General features: G+C 43.9%; 1 protein-coding gene across 1 annotated transcript in view; it reads right to left on the bottom strand.

The window, feature by feature from the left end:
• The window catches only part of LOC310641697 (amine oxidase [copper-containing] 3-like), a gene marked incomplete at both ends in the record, with an annotated part of 56,507 nt that overhangs the window by 18,290 nt on the left and 14,092 nt on the right, over positions 1-24,125 (bottom strand). The window contains 4 exons of the mRNA XM_083364936.1: positions 19,889-20,036; positions 20,295-20,424; positions 21,693-21,978; positions 22,779-23,012. Of these exons, the coding sequence (XP_083221062.1) occupies positions 19,889-20,036; positions 20,295-20,424; positions 21,693-21,978; positions 22,779-23,012 (798 nt within the window). The remainder of the gene's footprint in view (positions 1-19,888; positions 20,037-20,294; positions 20,425-21,692; positions 21,979-22,778; positions 23,013-24,125) is intronic.

The raw sequence follows: 24,125 nt of genomic DNA, 5'->3' as shown, positions 1-24,125 counted from the left end.
CACTGGAGAGGAAATGATGGAACTTTCCATGGACTCACGTCTTGATTCCTTAGATCAAGAGGACTTGGCATGGTTGGGACAACTCAGGACTGGTGTTTCTAGGTGACAATTCTTTTCACCTGAACCCACTCTCCAGGAACAACAATGGCTAGAGACAGGTGATAGGGCAGCCTGGGCCTGTACTGAGATAGAAGACAAAACCTGTGCCAGATTATGCAAATACTTAATAACTTTCTTCTCTTCTTCATTGACATTCTTTTTTTTCTTTTTTTCTTTTTTTATTAAAGAGTTTTACAGATACATTTTAAACATAAAAACCCATCCCCCACCCCCAACCAATTCCCCCTCCCTCTCCCTCCCCCCCCCCCGACTTCCCAGAGCAAATACAGGGTATTGACCATAACAATCTTAAACTATAATATGCAAACTAACTATAATAACACTTTGAGTCCTATCGCACTTTAACTCTCCTTAAAAATAGCTAAATAATAACAAATCTTCTAAATCTAATACTCATTCAAATGCTAAATGAAACGTTTTGGTCCCATATTTATTCTGGATATAATTAATCCATCTTCTCCATTCCAAAATATATCTTTGTTGCGAATGGCCTTTCAAATATGCTGAGATTTTCGCCATATCTGCCAGGTTCGAAACTTTTAAAGTCCATTCTTAATTTTTAATTTAATTTAATAATATTTATATACTGCCCTTCTCCCTGAGGACTCAGGGCGGTTCACAGGGCAGAATAAAATACTAAATACAAACGTTAAAACAAGATTAAATAATTGCCCATATTAAAACAGTTGGAATCAAGTTCTAAAACGCCAAGTTAAAATTAAAACACAAGAATAAAAACCCCACCAATCCCCATCAGGCTAGGCCGGCTTGAACAAACAGAAACGTCTTGAGATCGCGACGAAAGGAGCGAAGATCGGGCGCCATCCGGAGCTCTACCGGTAGCTGGTTCCACAGCTCCGGAGCGCCCACAGAGAAGGATCTCCCCCTGGGGACCACCAATTGACATTCTCTGATCGGTGGCACCCTGAGGAGGCCCTCTCTGTGGGAACGCACAGGGCGCAGGGAGCTTGATGCCGGCAGCAGATGTTCCCCAAGGTACTCCGGCCCCATGCCATGAAGGGCTTTAAACACTGTTACCAGTACCTTGAATCTCACCCGGAAGACAACTGGCAACCAATGCAGCTCACGGAGCAGCGGTGTAACGTGGGAGTATCGGGAGACTCCCAACACAACTCTCGCGGCTGCATTCTGTACCAGTTGGAGCTTCCGGGTGGTCCTCAAGGGCAGCCCCATGTAGAGAGCATTGCAGTAGTCTAGACGAGAGGACACGAGCGCATGAGTGACCGTGCACAAATCATCCCGGCTAAGATAGGGCCGCAACTGGCGCACCAGGCGAACCTGGGCGAAGGCCCCCCTAGTCACAGCTCCTATATGGTCTTCCAGGGTGAGCCGTGAATCTAGGAGGACTCCCAAGTTGCGAGCCCTATCTACGGGGGGTAATAGTTCACCCCCCATAGCCAAAGGTGGAACATCCGAATAAACCCGGGATGAAGGTATGCAAAGCCACTCAGTCTTGTCGGGGTTGAGTTGGAGTCTGTTCCTCCCCATCCAGACCCGAACCGCCTCCAGGCACCGGGACATCACGTTGAGGGCATCACTGGGGTGGTTTGGGGTCGAAAGGAAAAGTTGGGTATCATCAGCGTACTGATGATACCCAACTCCAAAGCCACGAATGATCTCACCCAGCGGTTTCATGTAGATGTTGAACAGGAGAGGCGAGAGGACCGACCCCTGAGGAACTCCACAAATGAGAGACCTCGCGGTCGACCTCTGTCCTCCTGCCAACACCGACTGCGAACGTCCCCGGAGATAGGAGGAGAACCACTGTAAAACTGTGCCTCCCACTCCCAATCCCCTGAGACGCCGCAGCAAGATACCATGGTCGATGGTATCGAAAGCCGCCGAGAGGTCTAATAGGACTAGAACAGAGGAATGTCCCCTGTCCCGAGCCCTCCAGAGATCATTCACCAGCGCGACCAATGCCGTCTCCGTGCTGTGCCCGGGCCTGAAACCCGATTGGTACGGGTCTAGATAATCCGCTTCATCCAGGACCAGAGGGAGCTGATGCGCCACCACACTCTCAACAACCTTCACAAGAAAGCGAAGGTTGGAGACAGGACGAAAGTTGTTTAATACAGCTGGGTCCAAGGCAGGCTTCTTGAGGAGAGGCCTCACCACCGCCTCTTTCAAGACGGCGGGGAAGCAACCCTCACTCAAAGAAGCCGATATAACTGCCTGGAACCAGCTGCGTGTCCTCTCCCGGGCTGCATAGACCAGCCAGGAAGGGCACGGGTCCAATAAACACGTGGTGGTGCTCAGCCTCCCCATGATCCTGTCCACTTCATCCGGAGTCACAGAATCAAACTCCACCCAGATGATATCGACAAGACCGCCAGTGTCCTGATCGTCAGACTCTGCCCAGTCAGAGTCCAGACCGGTCCGAATCCGAGCAATTTTGTCCGACAGATGTTGGTTAAACTCCTCGGCACGACCCTGCAAGGGATCCTCCCTCACCTCCTGATTTAGGAGGGAGCGAGTCACCCTAAACAGGGCGGCCGGGCGATTATCTGCGGACGCGATAAGGGTGGCGAAGTGGTTAGACCTCGCCTCCCTTATCGCAGCGAGATAAGACCTAATGTAGGCTCTTAGTCGCAATCGGTCGGATTCGGATCGGCTGGACCTCCAACCGCTCTCTAGGCCCCGTCTCCGACGCTTCATCTCCCGAAGCTCCGCAGAGAACCATGGAGCTCGACGGGATCTGCACCGGGTCAGGGGCCGCAGGGGTACAACTCGGTCAAGAGCCTCAGTGGCCGTCCTTTCCCAGGCTTCCACTAAGGCATCTGCCGAGCTGTGAGCAAGGGAGGCAGGTGGGGACCCCAGCGCTGCCTGGAACCTCTGGGGATCCATTAAGCGTCTGGGGCGGTACCATTTAATTGGTTCCAAACACCCACGGCGGGGGGTGGCAAAACGGAAGACCAGCCGCAGGAGATGATGATCGGTCCATGACAGGGGCATAATAATTGGAGAGCCCCCACCAAGATCATCTAACCACCGTCCAGATAAAAAAACTAGGTCAAGGGTGTGGCCTCCCTCATGAGTCGGTCCCGAAATTACTTGCGTCAGGTCCATGGCCGTCATGGAAGCCATGAACTCCCGAGCCAACTCAGATGATCCTCCCAGCGATGGTAGATTGAAGTCCCCCAAAACTATAAGTTTCGGGAACTCAACCACCAGCCCAGAGAGGACATCGAGCAGCTCAGGCAGGGCTGCTGCTGCGTGACTAGGCGAAAGGTACACCAGCAGCAAGCCCAACTGCGCACCAGGGCCGCATCTCAAAAAGAGAGACTCACACCCGACTATCTGAGGAACAGTGGCCTCCCGCGGACACAAGGTCTCCCTCATAACAACAGCCACACCCCCACCCCTACCCTGAGCCCGAGGCCGGTGCAGCACCCGGAAACCTGGTGGGCAAAGGTCAACCAGAGGAATCCCGCCCTCTGGGCCCAACCAAGTCTCCGTGATGCAAGCCAGGTCCGCCTGCTCACCCTCGACCAGATCACGAACGAGAGGAGCCTTATTAGAGACGGACCTGGCATTCAAATACACCAGCCGGAGCTCAGGGGGCTGCACACCCTCACTCCCGGGACCTTGGGGTAGAGCCAGAGGGTCGGAGTGCCTCACCGCTTGTAAGCAGCAGAGAGGCCTTCCCTGAGATCGATACGGCCCTCTGCTCCTACATCTGCTGCCATTCCCTGATGTCGTGGGAATAGGTAGCCCCACGACCAGCCCTGGAGCCCCGGAGGTGACCGACCCCCGCTCCTCCCCCCTGCGATCTCCATCGGCCCTAGCCAGAACAGCGGTAGTTGGATAGCCCCCCTTATCCAAACAACCAAAAAAACCCTCCCGCCTCCCTAACCCCCTAAAAAATTTTGAAAGAAAAATAATCAGGGGCCTCTTATTAGGTCTACGTCGAAGGCCCCTACCCGTGCCCAGCCAACTCTCAGGGTCCCAATAAATGGGCCCTTCCTCGAGGTTATAATCGGCTGGCAAGGCGGGTCGCACCCAGGAGGGGGGAGCACCCCTGAGGGCGCACAAGTCCGTGGATGAATATTTAAAGGAAGGCATAAATAGCAGTCCGGATCGCAGGCAGTCCATAGATAATAGTCCATAAGGAGGATCTATTCAGAGAGGGAGTCCCAGGCCTCCGTCCAGCCGCTGCCACTCAGCTGGATAAACCCCCCGGGCAGGCCTGCCACCGTCCTCTCACTATGGCCACAGAGCCAGTTCTCGGGGGGGATGGAAGTCTGGAGCAACCGCACTGGGTATGGCCTGCCCCATAGAGCTCTCACCTCTAGGGGCAGCAGATGTAAATTCGGCCATCCTCTCACAATGGCTAATACCCAGAATTCTCTGTCCTTTGGGGTATAAGGGGCAATGCGCAATTGATTGTGAAAACAAAAACAAGCCATCATAGTCAATTCTGGTAAAAGCCAAGTCCCCCGTTGTCCCGTCATTCCTAGAGGTTGTAACTGACCACCAGTCCATAGGCCCTCAGTTCCATGATTATTGGGGCCTTCCAGACTGTGGTCAACAAAGATTGGCTCCCCCAGGTCCATTAAATTCCCCGCCGGTCTTCCAAAGTCCTTCAAAATGGCCCAAGTCCACAAGGCTCCACTGGGCTCCACCGGAATCCACCGGCTAGCCCAGGAACCTTCAGGGCCATCAGAAGCAGTGGGGGTGCCAACCCATCTGGGATATGCAGAACCAACCGGGGGGCCGGCAAACTGGCCATAACGCCATCGCTGAATCATCGAAGCCGCTGCCGCTGGGCCGCTATGGACACCGCCGCCATCACCGTAGCCACTGTAGCCACCGTAGCCACCGGAATGCCACCAAGGCCGGAAACAATCCGGGGAAAGCCACCGCCTCCACCGATGAAAAACCGATGGCCCAGGGGGCAGCGGGACAAACGGATCGGTGAAAGCAGGCCAGACCACAATAGTCGATGGTGAAGTGGCCCGCAAACGGCCCGGGAACAACGCCGTCGCCGCCGCCGCCACCGCCGCCGCCATTAGGATATCCCAAAGCGTCGTTGATGCAAGCAAAAAGCAGGCAGAAGGCAGAGGCAGACCGGTTAAAAGGAAAACGATAGAAAAGGCGGGCCAAGCAGCTCGCAAACAGCTCCGTCGCCGCCGCCGCCGCCGCAGCGCCGCCACCGCCAGCCGCCGGGAACTCCAAACGCCGCCGAAGAAGCCAAGACCGCCCGACATAGCCGGAAACTCCAGACGACCAGCTGAGCAGCTGAGCAGCTGAGCAGACAACAAAACCGGCAGCCCTGCGAAACGCTGGTAAAACAAAACAAAACAAAAAAAAAACTAGACAATTGCAAAGTTCATCGCTGCCACCCTTCCCCCAACCCAGGGCATAAAGGAAAAAGCCCTGAGGGGCTCCTAAGACGCCTATCTTCTCGGACCTGCAGAGCTCAACCTCACACGGCCGCCCGCACGTCCGCCATCTTGAAAAAAAAAAAAAGTAGGCAAATCCTCCTTCTTCCAATATTGCGCTATGAAAAGTCTTGCTGCCGTTATTAAATTCAACATCAATTTAGTTTCTATAGCAGTAGAGTCAATAGTAATACCCAGCAAAAATAATTGTGGAGAAAATTTTATCTTTTTCTTAAATATCTTCTGCATATTCCACCAAATTTTAATCCAAAAAGCTTTAACTTTTTTACAACTCCACCATATATGATAATACATTGCATCATCACAACCATACCTCCAGCATTTAGGCTGATAATTTGAATACACAGATGCCAATTTCTTAGGATCTAAATGCCATCTATAAAACATCTTATAAAAATTCTCTCTTAAATTTTGTGCCTGTGTAAATTTTACATTTCTGACCCATATTGTTTCCCAAGTATCCATCGTTATTGGTTCTTGAATATTCTGGACCCATTTTATCATACAATCTTTAACAAGTTCCGTTTCTGAATCTAATTCTATCAATGCATTATATATCCTTCTTATATGTGCAGGACTTTGATCTCTAAATTAGTTTAACCAAATTTTCATCTACTATAGAAATACGAATCTTCTGATGCTGTTTCCATCTAGCTTGTAACTGCCCATACTGAAACCAAGTTTATACTATCTTTTCTTCTTTTAAAATATTAAATGGCTTTAATTGCCACACATTTCTTTCCAATCTAAGAATTTCTTTATATGTAGTCACATCATGCTTAAATCCCACATTTATATTTTCTATCGCATGTTTAGGTATTGCCCAAATTGGAATTTTAAGGTTCAACTTATAACAATATTTTTTCCAAACTCGCAACAGGGCATATCTTAATATATGTGTCTTAAAAACATTATCCACTTTTTTATCATATAATAAATAAGCATGCCAACCATATAACAAATCATATCCTTCAATATTCAATAATCTCTCTTGTATTAAATTGAACCAATTACTAATTGATGATAATACCGCATCTTCATAGTATAATTTAAAATTGGGCATTTTAAGACCACCTCTCTCACGTGCATCTTGTATTATCTTAAGTTTAATTCTCAGTCTCTTCCCTGCCCAAACAAATTTATTAATACCTCTCTGCCAATCCTCTAAATTTGAAGCTTTTTTAAGTATAGGTATCATTTGAAACAAAAATAAGAATTTAGGTAAAACATTCATTTTCACAGCTGCAATTCTTCCCAATAAAGACAATTGTATTTTTTTCCAACTATCTAATTCTTTTTGTATTTTTAGCAATAACAATTCATAATTATTTTTATATAATTTCACATTTGAAAGTGAAAGATATACCCCCAAGTATTTGACCTTTTTAACTATTTCAAATCCCGTTAGTTTTCCTAAAACTTCCTTTTGTTCTTTGGTCATATTTTTAGACAATACTTTAGTTTTTTGCCTATTTACTTAAATCCAAAGACTTGTCCATATTGTAAAATTATTTCCATTAAATCTATAACCGATTGAGTTGGTTGACCTAATGTAATAACCAAGTCATCCTCAAACGCTTTCAATCTATACTCTTGATCTTTAATTTTAATTCCCTTTATTTTCTTTGATTCACGTATCTTAATCAACAATATTTCCAATGTTAAAACAAACAATAATGGCGACAGCGGACAACCCTGTCTTGTACCCTTTTCAATTTTACAAGCTTCTGTTAAGCTACCATTGATTATTATTTGAGCTGTTTGTTTTTGATATATTGCCCTAATAGATTGTAAAAACTTATCATCAAACTCCATTTTCTCCAAAACTTTAAATAAAAATTGCCAATTCAATTGATCAAATGCTTTTTCAGCATCCAAAAAAATCAGCGCTGCAGGGACTTGATTATTTCTTTCCAAATATTCTAATAAATTTACAATATGTCTCACATTATTTTTCATTTGCCTACCACTTATAAAACCTGTTTGATCAGAATAAATCATTTGCTGCATAACCCCCATTAATCTATTTGCTAAAATCTTTTCAAATATTTTATAATCATTATTTAAAAGCAATATAGGCCTATAATTTTTAAGTTGAACAAGATCTTGATCTTCCTTCGGAATCAAAGTTATAAATTCTTAAACCTTCATGTAACAAAACATTTCAAGGGACAAAGACAGCTTTTCAGTTGAGGCCTATACCAAAATGGCCTCACCATTAAATGTTGTAGAGCTTTTTATTTACTCATTTACATATGTATACAACTTTCTGTTTTTGTTTTTTTTTTTAAAAAAAAGTATCAGCCATCCCTTGCAACCCCTTTAGTGGCTTAGGCCCGGGGTACTTGCGAGACCACCTGCTGCCATTGTCAACCTTCCATCGCCCAGTTCGCTCCCACAGAGTCGGCCTCCTCAGGGTGCCATCGACCAGGCAATGCCAGCTGGTGACCCCCAGGGGGAGAACCTTCTCTGTGGGTGTGCCGACCATCTGGAATAAACTGCCCCCGGAGCTGTGGACAGCCCCTGATCTTTGGTCCTTCCTCCGTGACCTGAAGACTTGGTTGTTCCAACAAGCGGGCCTGGACTGACTATGGTTTTTAATTAGGCTTTTTACCGTGTTAAATTGTCTTGTAATTTTGCATTTATTGTTTAATTCATTTTTTAAAAAAATTATTCTATGTTTTTTAATTTTTACTGTTGTGAGCTGCCCTGAGTCCTCAGGGAGAAGGGCGGCATATAAATTTATATAAATAAATAAATAAATAAATAAATAAATAAATAAATAAATAAATAAATAAATAAATAAATAAATAAATGGTGGCTGCTTCTGTGTCCTAGCTATTGCTTTTGTTTATTTATTTATTTATTTTTATACCCCTTCAGAACAAAGAGGCTCAAGACTCATTAACAGGAGCTGCTGCTTACCTCTTCCCTTTCTTTTGTATTTGCATTCACTCCATTTGTCTGGATGGCCTGAGTTGGCAAGAAGATGTGGAAGGGACTTTGTGATCAAAAGGAGGAATACCATGTCCAGCGCTATGGTGTGGCACAAATGGGACAACTAGCTTTGGCTTCTGTACTTTCCAAATGCTTTTTTTTTTTGGTATTTATTTGCTGGGTAAGAGAAGCTCTTGTCAATGCTGCTAACATTGGATGTTCTTGCTTTGACAACAGATGGAAATGCAGCCATTTTCTTTATGCTTTTAGAATTAGTTGATGCTGGGAGGGGGAAATACAGTCATCTGAACTGTGATAGATCTGATTTCAAAGCAGGCTCATCTCAAGGACTATCATTGACCTTTCACCCATCTACCAATGGGGCAGCTGAATCTGCAAACTCAATGGTGGAACAGTATCTCTGATGCTATGTGGATTATCACCAAAGAACTGGACTGACCTCCTCCCTTTCACAGAGGTGGCTTACAATAACTCTGTTCACAGCAACACCAGTTTCACGCCTTTTAAAGTGGCCACAGGAAAAGAGTTCAGCCCAATACCCGAATATCCTCAGGGACCCTCCACTTCCCAAACTCTTTTTAAAAAAAACAAGTTTTATTGGTTTTTCAGTTAAAATCTACATATTGAGAAAGTATCATGATGACTGGGTAATCAGAGATTCAATAACAGAGTTTTCAGTACATAATTCAGGTTACATTATCAAAACATCCTTCTCAATTTTCCTTAGCATTTCATACAACCAGTTTAAACTAATAAATTTCTAGAAATAGTATGGTCAGTTGAAAAATTTGTCAATTCAATTTTATTGAAATATATCTATGTCCTGTTATTAAAGTTTACCTAATTTTAATTTTAATTATATTATTCAAATTTAGCCTTTAACATCCCAAATAATATTCAGAACTCAAATTTCTCTTATTTAGTTTTAGTTTAGTTTAGTTTTATTTAATTTATATACCGCCCTTCTCCCTGGGGACTCAGGGCGGTTCACAGGGCATATAAATAAAAATACAATACTATACAAAAGTTAAAACAAAGATTAAATCAGTGCCCAATTAAAAAACAATAATACAATTTAAAATGACAATTTAAAACCCAACTCCCCCATCAGGCCAGACCGGCCAATTCAAACAAATGGGTCTTCAGACCACGACGGAAAGTTCGGAGGTCCGATGCCGTCCGGAGCTCCACCGGCAGTTGGTTCCACAAAGCCGGGGCACCCACAGAGAAGGCTCTCCCCCTGGGGGCCGCCAGTCGGCATTCCCTGACCGGAGGCACCCTGAGGAGGCCCTCTCTGTGGGAACGCACAGGGCGGAGGGGAGTTGAAGCCGGCAGCAGGTGGTCCCCGAGGTACCCCGGACCCATGCCATGTAGGGACTTAAAGATCATAACTAAAACCTTGAACCTCACCCGGAGGACAACTGGTAACCAATGCAGCTCGCGGAGCAAAGGTGTAACATGGGAGTACCGGGAAACTCCCAAGACAACTCTCGCGGCCGCATTCTGTACCAGTTGGAGCCTCCGAGTGGTCTTCAAGGGAAGCCCCATGTAGAGAGCATTACAGTAGTCAAGGCGAGAGGTCACGAGCGCATGAGTGACCGTGCACAGGGCATCCCGGTCCAGATAGGGCCGCAACTGGCGCACCAGGCGAACCTGGGCAAAAGCCCCCCTAGTCACGGCCACTACATGATCTTCTAGGGTAAGCCGTGAATCTAGGAGGACTCCCAAGTTGCGAGCCCTATCCACGGGGGGTAAGAGCTCACCCCCCATAGAAAGAGATGGAACATTTTGAATGTCCCGGGATGCCGGAATGCACAGCCACTCAGTCTTGTCAGGGTTGAGCTGAAGTCTGTTCCTCCCCATCCAGACCCGAACCGCCTCCAGGCAACGGGACATCACAGCGAGGGCATCACTGGGGTGGTTTGGGGTCGAAAAGAAAAGTTGGGTATCATCGGCATATTGATGATACCCAACTCCAAAACCACGAATGATCTCACCCAGCGGTTTCATGTAGATGTTGAACAGGAGAGGCGAGAGAACCGACCCCTGAGGAACTCCACAAACGAGAGACCTAGGGGCCGATCTCTGCCCCCCTGCCAACACCGACTGCGAACGCCCCAGGAGATAGGAGGAGAACCACCGAAGAACCGTGCCTCCCACTCCCAATCCCCTGAGACGCCGCAGCAAGATACCATGGTCGATGGTATCGAAAGCCGCCGAGAGGTCTAATAGGACTAGGACAGAGGAATATCCCCTGTCCCGGGCCCTCCAGAGATCATTCACCAGAGCGACCAATGCCGTCTCTGTGCTGTACCCGGGCCTGAAACCCGATTGGTAGGGGTCCAGATAATCCGCTTCATCCAGGACCAGAGGGAGCTGATGCGCCACCACACTCTCAACAACCTTCGCAAGAAAGCGAAGGTTGGAGACCGGACGAAAGTTGTTCAATACAGCTGGGTCCAAGGCAGGCTTCTTGAGGAGAGGTCTCACCACCGCCTCCTTCAAGACGGTGGGGAAATAACCCTCACTCAAAGAAGCAGATATAACCGCCTGGAGCCAGCCTCGTGTCCTCTCCCTAGCTGCATAAACCAGCCAGGAAGGGCACGGGTCCAACAAACATGTGGAGGAGCTCAGCCTCCCCATAATCCTGTCCACTTCATCAGGGGTCACAGAATCAAACTCTTCCCAGATAACATTGACAAGACCGTCCGTGTCCTGATCGCCTGACTCTGCCCAGCTGGAGTCCAAACCGGTCCGAATCCGAGCGATTTTATCCGACAGATGTTGACTAAATTCCTCGGCACGACCCTGCAAGGGATCCTCCCTCACCTCCTGATTAAGAAGTGAGCGAGTCACCCTAAACAGGGCGGCCGGGCGATTATCTGCGGACGCAATGAGGGTAGAGAAGTAATTACACCTCGCCACCCTCATCGCTGCGAGATAAGACCTAATATAGGTTCTTAACCGCAACCGGTCGGGTTCGGATCGGCTCGACCTCCAACAGCTCTCTAGGCCCCGTTTCCGACGCTTCATCTCCCGGAGCTCCGCGGAGAACCATGGAGCTCGCTGGGATCTGCGCCGGGTCAGGGGCCGCAAGGGTACAACCCGGTCAAGTGCCTCAGTGGCTGCCCTTTCCCAGGTTTCCACTAAGGCATCCGCCGAGCTGTGAGCAATGGAGGCAGGTGGGGACCCCAGCGCCGCTTGGAATCTATCAGGATCCATTAAGCGTCTGGGGCGGTACCATCTAATTGGTTCCGTATCCCCACGGCGGGGGGTGGCAAAACGGAAGACCATCCGCAGGAGATGATGATCGGTCCATGACAGCAAAAACTATAGCATCTAACATGTACACAGTGGCTGAGTGGCTATGTTCTACCTAATAAACATTGTCTGTTTCACATCCTAATACATCACACGTTACTGACAGGAGCACAGCCTATGTTTATCAATCTACAACTATTTATACACAACCAGATTCTGTTTTAAATTTTAGCTAATTCTTAATTCTTAAATAGAATAATCAAACGTCTTTTAACATCAAACATGGGATCTATAAACCAAATTTCCATTATGTCAGTGCACAAATTATAATGTCTAAAATAAGCCTAATAGATACATAAACACATTCTAGTTCTATCTCATAAACATTTTCTATTTTAGATCCTGATAGATCACTGATTACTAAAAGGATAACCTTTAATGGTTCTCTAAGAACTCACTTTTTAATTCTAACTCTGGCTTTCTTTTTTTGCCAATCAGGTTTCCAGTCCAAGGCCTTTGAATTGCCAGATAGGTCTCCCTTCACTCCTGTACATATTATTTGAATTGAAGGAGGCTATCTAGCCATCAGTGATCCACAAAAACCAAACCATTTGTAATCATTATGTTGTTGCCCTGTTAGTTCTAGTCTCTGTATTTGCTCTAAAAACTTTATCTTCAGTTCATCTGGATTCCTCTTCCATCTGGGTTCATCTGCTTTAAGTAGAGAGTCTTATCCAATTTTGTAATTAATGCTTGGCTATCCAGGCTTTCAGGAAACTGTCTTTTTTGATCTTCCATGTCCTCTATGTTAGCATCACTATCTTGCACATAGTGTTATAGGCTCTTTTGATGGAGTCAAAAGTTGAGTATTAAGTTTTCCCATAGTTTGTTGTTGGTCCTTAAGGTTATTTGCCATAGTGATAGTTCCTTGTACTTTTAGAGTTGTGGGTTCTTTGGATAGTTGTTGCTTATATTCCTCTGTCTCAATAGTAATATCTTCCAATTTTGTTATATTCTGAAGTGTAAATTCTTTAGTTGCAGTCTGGGTTTCAATTTGTGACTTAAGGTTGGCATGTAAATTATTAAATCTGGAGATAGACATCTCAGTGACTCTGTAGATTGTTTCAAGTATAAAGTTATAGTCAAGTGAGGTTTGTGGCTGATCCTTCTCCATTTTGTAATAATTATAAATAGTCCTTGGTGGAGGCTATTTTTCAAACAAAAATCAGTAAGAGTCCACCTCCACAAGTCTAAGCCAAATTCATCTCCAGCTGTTTCAGGTTTTTAATCTTAATGCCAAAGTCAGTCCAAAATGTAAGCAAGCTTCTTTGCCAGTAGTATTCACTAGATATCCCCAGAGTACTTCAAATCCTTTTCAGACATTATCTTTTTATTTATTTCTTTTTTTGTCCCCTTTTTTAGACTAATAGGTAGAATAGTCCATTTCTGTAAATATAGGAACTTTGGGCCAAAAGTAGAAAGGCAGTAAGTCCAATAAATCAGTATAATTTAGTAGAAGGCTTTTTCTTTTCTCTACCAATGTAGACAAAGGCCTCTCTTAAGGAGGGTGGGGGAAAAAATCCCTTTCCTCTCTCCTCACAGTGGGAAGCAAAGTTGAGAAGCTTTTGGCAGGGAAAGTAGACAATTAGGAAAACAAGAAGGCAATTCTCACCCAGTTTTCAAGTGCTTTCAAGTGCTTTGTTGTGCTTTTGGCTTCGGCAGGAAACGACTAAATGATGGGCCATGGGAGTGGCCGATCCTTTCTTCCTCGGTTCGGAGAGTAGCTCCAAGCTGACGAGAGGGCCGCCACCCTTCTACCACCAACTGGAGAGACCTCTTCCCTGCTCATCACCTCTCCAGGGTGACTTTTGACCCCTTTACAGGGCCCCCCGATGAAGAAATCCAGGCAACACGAGGAGTGATTCCCTCGCGCATCTGGCTGCACTGAAAATCTGGAACTGGAAGCCCGCTTCCCAAACTCTTAATCAATGGGTGAGGAGGTGGGAAGAAGACTGGAAAACCATGAAAACTGCTTTGAAAAATGCTTCTAAGACATATAAAAAAACATGCAGATAAAAAAGGGTTCCTCAAAGGACATTCCAAGTTAGGGAAGGGGATTATTTGTCCACAAAATATTTATGGCTTAAGTTACCTAGTAAGAAGTTAGGACTGAAGTACTTAGGACCTTATAAAGATCATTAACTTAGTACTTGTAAAGATCATTAACCCGGTCACGGTAGAATTAAAGCTTCCCAGACTCTTAGGGAAAGGTCACCCTGTGTTCCATTGTAGCCTGCTGAAAACTTTTCGAGATTCCACCTTAAGACCTCCCCCTAAGAAGGCACCTGGACCTCTCATAGTAGCAGGACAGACTCACTATGAAATGAAGTGTATTCTTGATTCTAGAATTTTTAAAGGGAAATTGCAGTATTTAGTGCAATAGAAGGGGTATCCATTGTCTGAAGCCACCTGGGTGAAATCTAGTGATGTAAAAGCTGATAGACTCATTAATAGATTCTATAAGAAACATCCTAACAAACCAAGAGGCAATCCCTAACCTGTGATTTTGTTTGAATTACAGGATTTGTCCTTTTTGTAAGGGGGCCGGATGTCAACACTGTTAACATTGGATGTTCTAGCTTTGACAACAGATTGAAATGCAGACATTTTCTCTATGCTTTTAGAATTAGCTGATGCTGGGAGGGGAAATAGGGATGAGAGTCTAGCTAGTCATAACAATAATAGCTCAGTCCGTGGGAACCCAAGGACATTGGGCTCAGAGCTGATAGTGTTTTGCGGGCTGGAGAGCTGGTGAGAAAGTCCGTGCTTCAAGCTAATTGGGGAATCTGATTTATGACTGTGTATTGGGGGAGGGAATTATACTCTGTTACTTTGTATCCAGGAAAGGGGAATTTAGTTTTTGGATTCAGCTTTGTAGTGCCGATACTTTTGTTTCTCAAATAAAAGATTCTTTAAGGTAAACAATGCCTCAAAGTTCTTTTGAAGGGTTTCATCTGTTGGAACCATGACAGCTCTCTTCTGATAAGGTATATTTTTGCTCTTGATGATTTCCAATATTTCTACATTTATTTTTGTTTGAATTATTATGGAAGTTGGATTGGATTTTTATAGCAAAGAAACAAAAGTGGGACTTTTATGGATGTGTTTTTCTGGATTTGAACTCTATTGCTTTTTAAGAAATATTATTTTAAAAAAATATTTGCCAAAACTGTTTGTATTTGAAGATTTGAATTTTTTTTCCATTTAACTTCCCGTGGTATTTTTCCCCTCCTTATCTATCTCTCTGGGATTGGATCTGTAAACAATTGTTAATTGAATATTTCCTGTCTCGATTACTGACAATTTTGCTTTTTGGTCAGTAGAGGGTGCTGTTGTTATTTAATTATGTCTCTAGATCATGAATAATAAAAGGAAATTTTGGCTTAAAACTTTTATGGGAAGATTTTCCAACAAAAATAACCCATTTTATCAATTCAAGATTAGGGGCATGAAAGAAAAATTTGAATTTAAAAGACAGAAAGGATAGAAAAGAAATAAAAAATAAGATTATAGTAAAGAAAAGTAAAAATAAATAAATACATGTCTCCCTCCTCATCACAAATACAAGCAAGAACCTTATTGCCTTCTCTTAAAATGCAAAGAATGATCTTTTCTTCCCATATCCCATCTCTTATCCATAAACAAATCCTTAAAGAATTGTCATTCTTCATTTGCTGATTTTCATGATTATCAAAAGTGCATAAAGTGTCAGCAGAGATTTCCATATATTCTGGTAACCTGTCATTTTTAATACACTTTAAGTTTCGCCTCAGTCTTGTGCGGTCCCTTTTTGATAAGGATTCAAAACTGGGAACAGGCAAATTTTATATCATGTACGATTCAAAGAGGAAAAAGAGAAAATTTATTTATTTATTTATTTTATTAAATTTATATACAGCCCTATTCCCGTAGGACTCAGGACGGTTAACAGGGAAAATTAAAAGCATAACATACAAAAATTAAAATCAGTTAAAACAATTAATTAATTCAAGTCCCCGAAATTTAAAACTAAAACCCAATTAAAAATTAAAACCCCTCAGTCTGGCCAAACAGCTCGAAGAGCCATGTTTTCAGGTCCCAGCGAAATGAACAAAGGTTGGGGGCAGTCCTAAGCTCCATGGGATGTTGGTTCCATAGGGCCAGCACGCCCACAGAGAACGCTCTTCCCCTGGGAATAACCCGCCAGCATTCCTTAACCGGCGGTACCCTAAGGAGGCCCTCTCTATGGGAGCGCACAGGACGATGGGAAGATGATGCCGGCAGCAGGTGTTCCCTTAGATAATCCAGACCCAAGCCATTTAGGGCTTTATAGGTCATTACCAGCACCTTGAATCTCACCCGGAGGGTGAGATTCTGTATATGCATGCAGAAAAATAAATATAAGTATAATGACAATTTACAAAGTTGTTCAAGCATTGTCTTCATTAAAATAAGTTTGCTGAGTGATTTAATGATCAGATTAAAACAAAAGTTTAGATGTTTCTGTAAAAAGAAAAGTCTTCACCAGGGTCCAGTCCAAGCCGGGAATAAACAACATGCTGGCTTGGACTGGACCATGATGAAGACTTTTCCTTCTACTATTTGGCACCCAGGATGGGACTCCAAACTAACCTCTCCAGTGGACTGGTAAGCCCCATCTTGCCTTGTGTCTGTGGATGGGTTTCCCAGGCCCTGCCCATATGGAGCCAGTGTAGTAAAGGGAGTTTTGGGTTTGAGCTCAAAAGCTGCTTTGGAAAGAAGATGGGTACCTCTAAATTTTAACTTTAAAGCCCAGGGGAGTGAAAGAAATGTGTGTATGTCTGTGTTTGTGAGTGAGAAGACCCTTTTCCAAATCACAGTTGGATTTTGCTCTCTCTGGCCTTTCCTAATTGCAGAAAGCATCTGTTCAAGTGGCAGACCCTGGAAAGCATGGGGGTTTGGCCAGAGCGCAAGACCTTTTGTTAGGGAAAAGGGAGAGGCTGTGTGGAAATGGAATGGAATGAGTGAATGAGAGAACTGGATTTGGGCAACTAGCTGGTAAGGCCCTGTAAGCAAAGCTGAGATTAGGAGGTGCCCGTACCTGTGGTCGAGGTAGCAGGTCCACCCAGACATCTCTGAGTCTGAAAAGTGACTGGCGGTTGAAGGAAGTGCCCGTACCTGCTGTGTTGGGGTGGCAGGTCTTCCTGGACCCCTTTTTGGTCTGCAAAGAGACAGGTGGTGTGTTCCCTGGTTAGGAGGTGGCCATACTCTGTGAGGGAACCAGAGGCCTCCTGGATGGGTTTTTTTTTTTGTCCAAAAACCGATAGGCAGATCGGCAGAGTTTGGCTGCAAAGGGAGACCCGGCTAAGCCAATTGAACCGCACATCAGAAGGGGAACACGGGAAGCTGTAGCTTGAGGGTCGTGACAGGAACCCCCTAGGAGAGTTGCTTGTGGCATGGGATGAGAGGCGAGTGCCCGTCCTAGCCAGTCTAAAGAAAAAATGATAAAAGGAAATTTGTGAATAATGGGCTTTGCTCAAGGTTTTGCTGGGAAACCAATTCGGCTAAATAATGGTACTTAAAATGAAATTAAAATATAGGAATAGTGACTTTCTCTCTCTCTCTCTCTCTCTCTCTTTCTGTGCAACCACGTGATAGGTTTAAGATTTGTGCCTTCTCTAATTTGAGCTAACTCAGATTAATAGTGGGAATGACCAGAGTGTGAAAACTGAGTGTTCTGTTTTCCTCTTCTTTTCTCTTTGTCTTTGTGTTTGTATGTGTGTCAAGGTCTTTGTGTGTTCTCGAGGTAAATGTTAACTGTTGGGTGTCTCTAATCCCTAGAGAAAAAAATCTTAAAATTCTGCTAGAAATTCTGCTTAAAATAAGCCACCAAAGGATATACTCTCACCTTGTTTGTTTGGCCAGCAAACAGGGTGAAGAGAAATGTGTTGGGTTGGGTTTTTTTTTACCTTTCTCTCTGTGTACTCTTAAGAACAGCCCAAAGTTACCAGGAGGGAATGTTTTAAGTTCATCTGCTGGAAAGGTTTCACTTTTGCATTTACTGTATGTGTTGTAAATGAATTTTATCTGTCTATCCTTTTCCAGAAACATGAGGTGTGTCTAGCTACAAGAGCATCCTGAAGATCAAGTTTGCTTGTGTAGGGAACTAATCTTCTTAAATTACTTTTTTTATCCTATCAGTAATTAGTGAAACTATTATGAAGCTAATCCTGGAACATATAAGGTGTTTTTTTTAATCTCTAAAATAATGTGGTCTATTTTAGAATAAATGTTAAAGTTAGACTCTCTTGCCCCTTGCAAATTGCACATCTTAAAATCAGTTTGGCGGGTCGAATCCCGAGTGCCGCGTAACAGAGTGAGCGCCTGTTACTCGTCCCAGCTTCTGCCAACCTAGCAGTTCGAAAGCATGTAAAAATGCAAGTAGAAAAATAGGGACCGCTACGGTGGGAAGGTAACAGCATTCCGTGCGCCTTTGGTGTCTAGTCATTTATTTATTTATTTATTTATTTATTTATTTATTTATTTATTTATTTATTTATTTATGGGATTTATATCCCGCCCTATCTCCCGAAGGACTCAGGGCGGCTAACAACAAAACATATAATAAGTACAGAAATTAAGATAAAAATAAAATTAAAATCATCTGCGCAATAAATTAAAATTAAAAACTAAAAATAAATTAAAAATTGTAAATATAATTAATTAAAATGCCTGTCAGTCCAGGTCAGCCTGGTGGAAAAGGAGTGTTTTGAGGCCGCGGCGAAAGGATTGGAGATTTTGGGCCATCCGAAGCTCAGGGGGGAGCTGATTCCATAGGACTGGCGCTCCCACAGAGAAGGCCCTCCCCCTGGGGGTCGGGGTGCTCCCATCACTACCCGTGCAGCTGCATTCTGCACCAGCTGAAGCCTTCGGGTGGTCTTCAAGGGCAGCCCCATGTAGAGAGCATTACAGTAGTCTATACGGGAGGTAACGAGTGCGTGGGTGACTGTACGTAGGGCATCTCGGTCCAGAAAGGGGTGCAATTGGTATATTAGGCGAATCTGGGCAAATGCCCCCCTAGCCTTTTAGTTATAAGTTGGCTGTTACAAAGAGGAAGGAAAATGAATCTTTCAGCACCACTCCCTACAATCAGGTTGACCCATGGAAACCTCCCGTGGCCTTTGCTGACTTCATAAACATTGCTTGTTAACCTAGATTCTGGGTGCCTTACTTCTTGACTTGAAATCTTGTGACTGTGATTCTGGACTTAAGATTGGCTAATGATTGGATCTTGGAACAATTGGATCTTGGAACTTCTCCTGACCACTCTTCTGGGGAATTAGATTTCTTTTGTGTGTGTGTGTGTGTGTTTGTGTATTTCATGCACCAAAAAGTCTCTTGGAATATTTCTTGTTCCACAAATGTTGAATTTATTCTGTATACTTTATCCATGTCTCCAACTGTATCTTCCCCAACCAAAAAAAATTCCCAAGACATTAATAATTTCTTTGATATCTTTTTCAGAAATATATGAAATTACTTTAAGTGGCAAAGAGAACGTCACCATGCATTTTTTGACCTTTCTCTTCAAAGATCACCATCACCCATTTCTCCTCTAATTCAGGAGAGTAGATCAGAACATTAATTTCAATTCTAACATCACTGTTTTAATATTGTAAAAGAAAGGGAGGATTACGGCTAATAAATACCAGTATATATCATTCCCAATGTCCTCTGTCAAGTTAAAAATGTCAGACGTGCATGCTAAGAGATAGTATTCCTAAAGCAAAAAAGATTCTACAACATTTATTCTTAAGCCCCAGAGAATTCCATTCCATGGTTTTCTGAAAACTAATAATCAGTCCAAAATATACATTAATGCTGCAGAAAGAAGAGAGAAAATATTAGCTACTTTCATTGTTTTTCTTCAATTTCTAATTCACCTGTCAAGAAGTGAAAGACATTAGAAAGTTATTATCTTTTGAAAACCCACATAAGTGAAAAGGAGGAAAATGGGCAGATATGAGGCTATTATATTTTTGCCAGACATGCAAGTTGGTTGACCTCACAGGAAGTGGAATCCTACAAGTTATCAAAGTAAACACTGTCTGGAGAAAACATGGAAGGATCATCATCAAAATAATTGTATGGTCTCAAGAAGAAACCAACTTCATTCCCAAGGGTTGCGGTATTGGGTACATCCTCAGCATGTGGAATATGGAGAAAGCCAGCATTGATCCAGGCAACCAGATCCTGTGAAAGGAAAAGGGACAATATTATTGTGGTATCTTAGGGGAAAGTCCTGTTCAATACAAAAGTAGTACAAGAATGGATTGAAAGAAATTAAGTTTGTTAAGTAAGGTAGCAGATGGTTTAGTAAAACCTGAGATGTGTAGAAACGGAAAATTGGGAATACAAAACTGTTATCAAGGACCTTATATCCCTTCTGCAGAATTATGGGATAATAATCTACAAAGTGCTTTGATGGTAGGTGGGTTCATCTTCACTTACCTCATTGACAATACTCTCATTGTTTATGAAGTCAGCAAAGGCCACGGGAGGTTTCCATGGGTCAACCTGATTGTAGGGAGTGGTGCTGAAAGATTCATTTTCCTTCCTCTTTGTAACAGCCAACTTATAACTAAAAGGCAAAACAAGAGGACTTGCAGAGATTGAAATTTATTGATTATTAGTTCTTCTTAAGATCTTCAAATATTATTGTTCCAGACATCTGTCTTGAAAGACAATATAATGACAGGATGCTGTTCCATGACAGCCCAACTATAAAAATACAGGACAATTGTTGTTCCAACTCATTATTAAAATACTTACAAAATTTGAGATAATTTTAGGCTTGAACTGCCATATAAAATTCCATAGATGAGTTGCAGAACCACAAGACCTCTGTGGAGATCTATTCCAAATTAGCAGGTGTCATGGGTTTCCATCCTGGTAGGGAGTTGATTAAATATACTGATCCCAAAACACATAGGAAATTAAACTTCAGACTAGTACCTCAAATTAGTTCCAGAAATGCAAGAGTACAAATTTATAATACTATGGCTCAGATTTCTTCAATAGTCGACCAGAAGCAGTGGAAAGGCACGCTGAAACCAGCAGTCTTTCCGAAGGGGACGCATGGAGGATATTACAAAAATCAGATAAGGGAGAAAATTATGCATGGCTACCAATAGACAGGTCTTTATAGCTGATAAAAACTTAAAACTGTATTTCAGGCCCTAATTTTACCTTTAATTTATATTGTTTGTATTTGCTAAATGCCATTCTCTCTATTTTTTTATAAATTTAAAATTTACACCTCAAAATTGATCTGGTTCAGGATTTTCTTGCCATTTGGGGACACATTAGAGAAAAGGAAAGATTGTAAGACTCATTTTGCTTGATAGTATTAACCTCCAATAATCTGTAGCATTTATCTTAGATCAAGTTTAAGAATAACTCTCAAATTGAGGATAATGTCTCAGAAATGGAACATTGACGCATGCAAAGTCTTTAAACTACTCTTCCAACCATGATTATGCTCACAACACAAAACATACTATATTGATCAAAGAAACTGTTTCTTTCTATGAAATCCAATGCTGGATTATTTATCAGTAGTGATGAATATGAACTAAAAAAAATTTTTTTTGCAGTCTGAATAGTGCTTTTTCCCGCTTTATATGTTCCATAGTTGGAAATGGAAAAGTTTTCCTTAGCAAATATTTGATCATTATCCATACTTTTTAACCACAACATCTACAACAGAGCATAACAAAAGTGAGATGGATATATAGATTTCTTTAAAATGAATAAATTTGAAAGTTCCTGCCTATCTTATTCAAGGTGCTGAAACGCAAAGACACAACTGAATCTATTTTACTTTGTACTTAGAAATAAGTCACTTACCGACCCCAGCTGAGGCCTGGCTCCATTGGATCTGATTCCGGCAGATGGTCTCCAGAAAAGCTGACCATCTGGATCCTATAGCCTTGCTTATGGCCCCACTTGTTTGTGCGGTTGGATGCAAAAAATATGTTTCTGGGCATATCATCATGGAGACGGAACGAAGCCTTGTCCTCGGTGTCAAAAATTTCCTTCACCATCTTCATTTGATAGAAATTATTTTGTGGGATCCAAGGGGCCTGCAAGGTCTCAAATGCCATGTCATTGCCAACCAGGGTGTTTTTCACACCTCAGAAAGAAATCAAGTACAACACTTAGTACTTGAGCAGCTGTTGATGGATCAGACCTCTCCTACTGCATTTTCATCTTCTCAAAAATCAAAATTGTTTCTACTCTAACATTTTGCTAACCTAGAGATGAAGTTGTCATAAGAGTATGCATACTAGTTCTTCAGGCTAAATATCAAGAACGTAACTCAGCGTGATAAAACAACCTTTGCAATTTTAATAAACAGCAGCTCATTCATTAAATAACACCATCTGAAAATGACCTAAAATGATAAAACTGAATTAGAGATTTTGCATAAGTGAAATATTTCAGTTAATTTTTATTAGAACAAATCATTTAGGGTATTTATGAATTCTCCTTTATTTATTGGTTAATATGTAGCTGAATCAAGCTGGGAACCTGTCAGCTTCAGGTCTTTTAAATCTACATTCGCCATTTGAGTATCACAATTTCACCCTTTTCCCTGAAAATGTTTTTTTCATATTACCAAAGAAGGATTTTCTTCTGTGTTTCCCCCAAAATGAACCCCACCCCCCAAAAAAGACCTACCCTGATTTTTGCAAGCGGGCCTAATATAAGCCCTACTCCAAAAATAAGCCCTAATTAGGACCCTGCCCATTCCGTCCCACCTGGCTGCCGCAATGGGGCAGAAGGCCGTGCGGCACATCGCACCACTGCCACCACAACTAGGCAAGACAGGTGGGGGAGGAAGTGGAGCTGCCCCATGTATCCAGCACCCACTTCCTTTAGCCCCCCCCTTCCTCCCTTTCACTCCCCTCCTGAGCCAAACTGCCATGCTACCATACAGATTATGGGCAGGGTAGGCCAAGTCCCCTTCCACCATTTCGGAGCTAGGGGGGAGTGACGTCAGAAGGCTCCACTGCTGCTGCGAGCTGCTGGAGGAGCTTTCTTCATGCTCTGCCCTACAGATCACCTGTCCAGCGGCAGCAGCTGCCTCTTCCTCTGCCAACTCTCCCGTGGCTTGCACCCTGACCGGGCAACAAAAGCCTCCCCCACCATCTCCTGTCGCCACCACTGGAAAGAATGGAGAACAGGAAGTGCAGCAGCTCTGCACAGTGATGCAGAGCAGAGAAGAGCACTTGCTTGCCGCCCTGCAACTTCTCATGAAAAACAAAAAGATCTTACAGCAGGAGAGAAACACTCCAGAGCTAGAAAGCAGGTTAGTGTTGATTTTTTTTTTCCTTTCAGGAGAAGGGGCAGGAAATAAGCTGCCATTTCGAGAATTGAGAAGGGAGACATGAGGCGATGCAAGGTGGCAAGCAAATGTTCTTCTCTGCTCTGCATCGCTGCGCAGAGACGCTCTGCTTCCTGTTCTCCATTTTCTCCAGTGGTGGGGATGGAGGGCCGGCAGGGGAGAATTGTGCTGCCCAGTCATGGTGCAAGCCACAGGAGGGTTGGCAGAGGAGAAGAATGAGGCGGCTGCCACCAGGCAGGTGATTTGTGGAATGGAGCATGAAGAAAGCCCCTCCAGCACAGCAGCAGAGGAGCCTTTTGCTGTCATTCCCCCCTGGCTCCACAACAACACAGGGGAGACCAGGCCTACTCCACCCATCCTCCATATGGTAGCATGGCAGTTCAGCTCAGGAGGGGAGTGAAAGGGAGCAAGGAATGGCCTAGCTGGGGTGACCTGAGGGAGGTGTGTGCGGGGCATGTGGGGCAGCTCCAACCCCCTCCCCCACCTGCCTTGCCTCATTGTGACGGCAGCAGCGCAATGTGCCATGCGGTCTCCTGCTGTGAGCGGCTGCAGTGAGCCAGCAGCCATGCGGGCTCCTGCTGGATGGAGCTATTGGTGCTGCTGCTGCGAGGCAAGGCAGGTGTCACGAAAAATATAAGACACACCCAAAATAAGACCTAATGCCTCTTTTGGAGCCAAAATAATATAAGACCGGGTCTAACTTTCAGGGAAACACAGTATATATTCATCTTGTCTACTTCAGAAGGGACCCTGACTTAGAATTTACACAATTTTCGTGTGTTCGCCACATCAGCTTGCAAGAAAACCACACCACCAATTTTCAGCAATGAGCAGGCAAAAAAGGGCCATAGGTTTTGTGTCCTGACTCCTAGCCTATCCAGACATACAGGAACTTTATGAAAGGAATGTTTATAAATGCAATAATAGCATCC

The sequence above is a fragment of the Vipera ursinii genome (assembly GCF_947247035.1).
Source record: "Vipera ursinii genome assembly, chromosome: 5".
In the NCBI taxonomy this organism is placed as follows: domain Eukaryota; kingdom Metazoa; phylum Chordata; class Lepidosauria; order Squamata; family Viperidae; genus Vipera; species Vipera ursinii.
Note: the sequence above shows the minus strand (reverse complement) of the source record. Positions and strands in the feature narration are given on the sequence as shown.